This window comes from Notothenia coriiceps, unplaced genomic scaffold (genome assembly GCF_000735185.1).
Source record: "Notothenia coriiceps isolate Sejong01 unplaced genomic scaffold, NC01 NC01_scaffold00001466, whole genome shotgun sequence".
NCBI classification, from domain to species: Eukaryota; Metazoa; Chordata; class Actinopteri; order Perciformes; family Nototheniidae; genus Notothenia; species Notothenia coriiceps.
Genome location: NW_011334167.1, coordinates 223,137 through 230,676, shown reverse-complemented (window position 1 = coordinate 230,676; position 7,540 = coordinate 223,137). Strand labels below are relative to the sequence as shown.

At 42.6% G+C, this 7,540-nt stretch overlaps 1 protein-coding gene across 1 annotated transcript; it reads left to right on the top strand.

Annotated features, from left to right (window-relative positions):
• The first annotated feature begins 2,531 nt into the window (after positions 1-2,531).
• lig4 (ligase IV, DNA, ATP-dependent) lies at positions 2,532-7,540 on the top strand. Its single transcript, XM_010789906.1, has 4 exons — positions 2,532-2,614; positions 3,081-3,163; positions 3,823-5,893; positions 6,181-7,540. Exons 3-4 carry the CDS (start codon positions 3,831-3,833, stop codon positions 6,848-6,850), a joined length of 2,733 nt encoding a protein of 910 aa, XP_010788208.1. The 5' UTR covers positions 2,532-2,614; positions 3,081-3,163; positions 3,823-3,830; the 3' UTR covers positions 6,851-7,540.

The window sequence follows — 7,540 nt, the reverse complement described above, 5'->3', positions numbered from 1 at the left end:
GAAGCGGCGGGGCATCAGAAGCGGCTTTGGCATGAGCGCAGAGGTTGTTGTTTTTTTCACTCTGTTCATAAAACAACTGCTGGGAACACATATTGCGCACAGTACGGACGGGAACATACTGTACTGAAAACAAAATCTCATCGCAACAAATGTATGCGTTTCAAAACAAAAGTGTATAAGTGTGGATGTAGTTTTTAAAAGGCTACCTCCAGAGAATAGTTTATAATAGTTTAAGCGCATCTTTTGTAACTGTACAACCAGTGTAAATAATCAATGGGAAGCCTTTTGGCAAACATATTTATCAATGTGTCAGCGAGCAGCAGGAGACAGGAAGTGTTTATGAAAGTCTGTGCAGCCACACATCACCAACAAGTCCCTCAGTGAGGAGGCTGACGCACTGCTTAATCATTGGCCATGTCGAGGGGGTATTTTAGCTCTGTTTCTCTCCCTTTCCCTCTGTGCCTCCATGCCCAAATCTCAGTCAGTCCTACACCAGCACACTACAACTGCCCCCCCCCCTTCCTCTTGCTCCTACTCCCCTTAGTCCCTGTGCTCTCTGATGAATGCCACGGAAGCAGTGACGTCAGTTGTTTACTGTCTTGTAGCTCACTGCTAGTTGCAGTGCAGAAGCACATCCAGCAGGGCTTATGTAACGCTGCATGCTGCATGACAGGTCGTTGACTGCAGAGTGTGGGGGGGGTTTAGGGGCGCTTATGCCGCAGCCTGCACGCCACCATCACTCCCACATCAGCACCGGTGAATGCACATACTGTACTTACACCATAAGATCTTCACTGCATAGTGAAGTAAACACACAGTGGGTTCACTACTGGTGCATATAGTAGCTCTAAATGGACCTCCTCCCTCCACACACACATCATATCCCAGGATCCTCCACTGCAGCACAGACAGGTAAACGAAACTGACTCAGGAACTCCTCTTGCACAGACACACATTGCCCCCTGTCGGACGCAGGAAACAACACCAAATTTGGGTTGTGAGGGACTTCCTTCCACTAGGCTGAAGGTATTTCAATCTTACAGAGGAATCACTAACTTAAGTTGAAATAAATAAAAACATGTGGAGCTTTACTTTTTCAAGTTGTGTACAACTCAGGGTTGACAGAAGTATTTAGATCCTTTATTTTTCTTGGATCTTTTACTTTTACCGCATGTAATGAAATATGTTTTTTATTTATGTTTGTCCGTTTTGGAATTCAAGTACATTCCATTGACATGCTTTATTGATTTCTGCAGTGAAATATCCCCTAACAAACACACACACCCACACACACACACACACACACACACACACACACACACACACACACACACACACACACACACACACACACACACATAAACACGTGAAGGTCAGGGTCAATAACTGAACAGTTTGCCTCTGGATTCTCTGTTTTGCTCGAACACACTGAAGCTGTCATCCACATAAATGATTCAACTGCAGATAAATTGCTCATGAAGTGCAAACCGCAGATACTTTTATTGGGAACAAGACATCACTGGCATGATTTTGAATTTCTTCACAGGTAATGGCTCGTACTTGGCGAGCATTAACCCAGAAACCACCTAATGCTTTGGCTGTCAAAACAAGTTCATGATGGGAAGAAAGCACGGGGTTAAAAGTCGTGAAGCTGTTATCCAACATGAGCAGGCAACACACATACACACAATACAATCACGTTATACGAAGGGTGTGTGCATTCAAAGGCTTTGAACCTTCAGATAAGACCTTTTTTCTTGTTTTTTCAGGCTTGAAATAGGTTTGTGCAGCCTTTAATGACGGAATCTATTACATGTAAGGACAATAACAACACATACTACAATGTTCAGGCCAAATATCACTACTAACAAACGTAGACCCATGATAGAATATGTGTCATGTCACGTGCATTAACATATTTTAAAAAATCTACCGATTTAAGGACAAGGGTTAAGTGTTTATACAACTACCTGCTACCAGAGCACTCAGATCCAAATATGTCTTCCTAAGAATTGTAATGAAGACAAACGCCTTCTTGTGGTATGCAAGTATGCATTCCGATCATAGAGATTCCGATGTTTTTACTACACCATTAGCCCTGGCTGACTGGATCCAGAGCCGTGATGGTAAACAAGCTCCCATAGCAGCTCAATACCGCACTCTGCTGGTACAAAGTGGAACAACAGTACTATATCTGCTGGGAATTTACCATGGCAAAGACTGTCAATAAAGAATGTACACGTTTTTCGAGATTATGTTTTAATCTGACAGAAAATCACTTTTTGATACAGTAATATAACATAAATAAATACATATTATTTGTAATATATTAACAAGATATGCACAACAGAGAATAAATTCATTATAATTGTACGACATATAATATGGCATTTATTATAAATTATTAAGCATGGGTAAAATGTGAGATTTACAAGACTAAAATTAAGTAAATAAATATTTCGAATCACAAAACCACCTTGCGAGGAGGCAACACATATTCCGGTCTTGTTTCTAGGGGGCCGTTTTAGCTGCACGTACCTACGTTGAGAACCAGGAAGTGGTCAACATCTAGCTCACGTCGTATGCTTCTTCTTTGCAAGATAAATCGAGCAAGGTAACACTTAAAACTCATATATTTCATTATTGTTAAATGTTATGTATCGTTTCTGCTCCTCATATTAAGATATAGAAAAACACTTTATTCAAAATGAAGCAGGGCTAACATTTAATGTATTTACTTTTAGCTGCATGTTAAGGCATATCACATAATGCTGCCATTAAGAACTCGCAATTATTTATGAATCTTGCTTTATTTTGTCGGCAAGTTTCCGTAACTTATATGGAAACACGACACCATACACCACAGACGTCTTGTAACAACAAAGACTTTTATTTTGAAAAATGAACTAGCTGGCAGTTTGAAACGGTTTGAAAGCAGGAAGTGTGAATATAATACATTCAAACATACGCCCAGAAGCAAATAACCATTACGAACAGCTTTTTATGTTAAACGTCTTATTCAATGTAATGCTTTCTGATGCGTTCACTTTCTTCGTTTAACTCTGCCTGCTGCTTTTCAGAATAAAAGAGCTCTTGCTGTTTGGAGACATGTCACAACATGTTGAAGCTTGAACTCTGAGGATCAACGATCTGCAACTACGCAGTAAGTGCAATTGTAAGAATGATGTGACTTTGGTAACATAATTATTTCACGTGGTTTGTAGATTTATTTATTTTCCATTGATTCCAGTGTTGTATTGTTCATTTATTCAAATAGGAGATGCAGGCAGTCCATTTTCTTTCACCCAATACGACAACTTGTTTAGCAAAAAATGAAAAAGAAGTGAAACCACAGATTTGTATTTTTGACTAGCTTCTTCTGTAAGAGAGCTGTAAATGTTTAGTGCAAATTACTTGTTGTTTATATGCTTACGTTATACTAAGCCTGTATTCATTATCAAAGTGCAGTTTTATTGTGTAAATCAAAAACATCTCCTTCACCTCCACACGATATAGGTTATTTATGAAAATGCAATTGTTTAACCAATTGCTAATATTTAAATATTGAAATAAAATGCAAAAAATATGGTAAGTGTTAACCTCAAATATTTTCATTCTTCACATTTATTTAGATAATAATAATAGACATGCCACTAAAACATTTTTCCATTATTGATTTAAAATGCAGATTATTTTCTCAATTAGAAGATAAATACTTTAGTTTATCCAAGTGAAATGCCCATCTGTATTTATCGAAAAAAATGAACTATTAACAACCTACAAAGTGGATTGGTAATCACATTTTTTTTTAATGTGTTACAGATTCCACCATGGAGGGATCTTCTACAAGTGATGCAGCTGCTCAGCCCTCTGTCGCTGCTCAAGTTCCTTTCCTTCATCTTTGCTCCACCTTAGAGAAAATCCAGAAGACTAAACTCCGCCCAGAGAAATCCAAGACCCTTGGGGATTTCATTGAGTCATGGAGGAAGTTTCATTCTGCCCTCCACAAAGACAACCCCAAAACAACAGACTCTTTCTACTCAGCTATGCGCCTCATAGTCCCTTCCTTTGAACGAGAGCGCATGGCTTACGGCATCAAAGAGAGCATGTTGGCTAAACTTTATATCGACGTCTTAGGCCTCCCAAAGAATGGCCCAGAAGCCAATAAACTTTTGAACTACCGTGCTCCGACTACATCCCAAGGGGAAGCTGGAGACTTTGCCGGCATGGCGTACTTTGTGCTGAAGAAACGCTGCACCAGCCAAGGAAATCTAAGCATCAAAGAAGTAAACGACTTTCTGGATTCGGTAGCAATCAACAACGCTAGCAAGCAGAAAGGTCTTGTGAAAAAGAGTCTGCTGCACATCATCACCCAGAGCTCGGCTCTCGAGCAGAAGTGGCTCATCAGAATGATTCTGAAAGACATGAAGCTCGGGATCAGCAAAGAAACTGTTCTTCAAGTCTTCCACCCGGATGCTAGCGAGCTCTATAATGTCAACACGGACTTAAACAAAGTCTGCCAGCAGCTCCACAACCCCTCTACGTCTTTAAGCGATGTCTCTATCGGACTCTTCTCCGCATTCAAGCCTATGTTGGCGGGTGTGGCGAACATCCGCAATGTGGAGAAACAGATGGGAAACAGCCCATTTTTCATTCAAACTAAACTGGATGGAGAGCGGATACAGCTTCACAAAGACGGCGACGTGTACAAGTACTTCAGTCGAAACGCTTTTGAGTACACCCAGCAGTTTGGCGCATCTCCACTGGAAGGCTCGCTGACGCCTTACATCCACAACGTTTTCAAAAGCCACGTCGTAAACTGCATCCTCGACGGGGAGATGATGGCGTACAACCCGACCACGGACATCTTCATGCAGAAAGGGAGCAAATTCGACATCAAGAAGCTAATGGACGACTCTGAGCTACAGACGTGCTTCTGTGTGTTTGACGTGCTGTTAGTCAATGACCAGAAGCTTGGCAAGGAAACACTAAAGAAGCGCCACGAGACCCTTCAAACCGTTTTCACTCCAGTCAAGGGGAGGATACATCTGGTACCAAAGGCCGATGCCAGAACCGTGCAGGACGTGGTGAACGCCCTCAATGACGCCATTGACAGCAGAGAAGAGGGGATCATGGTGAAGGATCCTTTGTCCATCTACAAACCTGACAAGCGAGGAGAGGGATGGCTGAAAATAAAGCCAGAATATGTGGATGGCTTGATGGATGAGCTTGACCTGCTGATTGTTGGCGGATACTGGGGGAAAGGAAAACGGGGCGGTATGATGTCCCATTTCTTAGCTGCCGTCGCAGAAGCTCCAAAGCCTGGCGAGAAACCCTCAGTTTTCCACTCTTTTTGCCGCATCGGCTCTGGCTACACCATGAAGGAGTTGTACGACCTCGGTTTAAAGCTAGCCAAGCATTGGAAAGTCTACCGAAAAAACGACCCGCCAGCATCCATCTTGTGCGGAACCGAGAAACCAGAAGTCTACATCGAGCCCTGCAACTCGGTCATCCTCCAGGTGAGGGCGGCGGAAATAGTGGGCAGCGACATGTATAAAACCAACTGCACCCTGCGCTTCCCCAGGATTGAGAAGATCCGCGAGGACAAGGAGTGGCACCAGTGCATGACACTCGCAGAGCTGGACCAGTTACGCGGGAAGGCCTCTGGGAAACTAGCTTCGCGGCACCTCTACATCGATGGCAACGAACCGCAGAAGAAGAAGCGCAAGCCACTGGTCAAACCCAAGAAGGTGGTCGGGATCATCGACCACTTCAAGCACCAGGACCTCTCCGGGGTTACCAAGGAGACGGATATGTTTGAGGATGTCGAGTTCTGTATCCTGAATGGCACTGAGCAGAACCCCAAAGCGGAGCTGGAAAAGGGCGTGGCCAGGTAGAGAAAGCCTTTTGTTATAGTTGAAGTCAACCATGTGGCTTAGAAATGTTAAACAGCAATATATATCTTATGTAAGCTAATATTAGCTAACGTTAGCCACCACAAAATACTGATTGTACCACACCAATTAAGGTTGTAGAAGCAGAACCCCTAACTGCAATGGTGCATTTGATGTGTCTTATGTGATGTGATTTGGTGTTGCTACGTCTCTAAAGTCTTATTGTCACACTTTAAAATAGCCTTAATAATCAATGAACTCATTATTGTCTTCATCTCCTCATTAGGTGTGGTGGTGTCGTGGTTCAAAACCCAGGACGGGACACCTACTGCGTGGTTGCCGGCGTGGAGAACATGCGCGTGAAGAACCTGGTTTTGTCCGACCAGCATGACGTTGTGTGGGCCGCCTGGCTGCTGGAGTGCCTGGACCAGAAGGAAGTGGTCCCATGGCAACCGCGGCACATGATCCACATGTCGCCCTCCACCAGGGAGCACTTCGCCAAGGAGTACGACAGCTATGGCGACAGCTACTTCGTGGACACGGACGAGCAGCAGCTGCGGGAGGTGTTTGCACGAATCAGCAACGAGGACACGGCGGCGGCGGTGAACATCAGCCAGGTGGAGCAGCGCTACAGCTGGGAGGACATTCCCACCAGCATGTTCAGGCCATTTGAGGTCTACATGGACAGATTCACCGACATTGGAGAACCTGGAACCGCCATAAAAGCTTCCTGTTTGGACATCAGGGCGCTGGAGTTTCGCTACCATGGAGGTAAGGTGGTGCAGAAGTTGGAGGAAGGAGTCTCTCATGTCATTATCTCAGAGGAAACCAGACTTCTGCACTTAAGGAATCTGAGGCGCTGCTTTAGGAAGAAGTTTAAGATCGTAAGAGAATCATGGTTGACTGATTCAATAAAAGCAGGGTATCTGCTGAATGACACTGACTACTTGGCTTAAAGAGTCCGCTGGTGATGCACACTGGGTATAAATCCCTGCATAGCTAGCCTTTTAAATCAGATTGCTGTGTTCCATGAGCGATTATGGCCTCATGTGATTCGTTTTTTAATTAATAGGATACTGTAAAAGTCCTAAAGGCAACAACTACATTACATTTTTAAAGTTAAATAGCAATATGGAGTATTGCAATGGGAAGCTAATTAATCGCTTAGCCTTTTAATCTTTAGCCGAGCAGTTTTTAATAACAATAAAGGAAAAAAGCTTTTCGTCTTTTTAACAAATGGAGGGCTTCAATGTGTGTTCAATGTTTGGAAGTATTAATGTACTGTCTTAAAAAGGAAGCTGCTTTCATCCTCTTAACTTTTCTGTCTTTATAGATGAATCCATTTTATTCATCCAAATCAGAGATATCAAATGTAAGATTATACAACCCGTAACAACATCTCAAAGACAAGATGTAGCATTTATTTATTTATTTATTTATTAAGAAGAACCAAAATGATGTGACTTTTAATGACTTTTTCTGTTGAGTCAACTGAACTGTCTGTAAAACGTGTGTAGGCCAAAACATTGGGATTATTACTCCGTTTGCCTTGTCTTGATCTGTGCCTTTTATGCTTTTGTGTCTGTCTACAAAACTCTAATAAATATTATAAATCCTTTTAAAATAATGAACCGTATTGACTGAAA

Coding starts and splice junctions, on each gene's coding strand:
- lig4 (XM_010789906.1), top strand. CDS start 3,831: ATGGAGGGATCTTCTACAAGTGATGCAGCTGCTCAGCCCTCTGTCGCT. Junction 5,894..6,180: donor CTGGAAAAGGGCGTGGCCAG/GTAGAGAAAGCC, acceptor TCTCCTCATTAG/GTGTGGTGGTGTCGTGGTTC.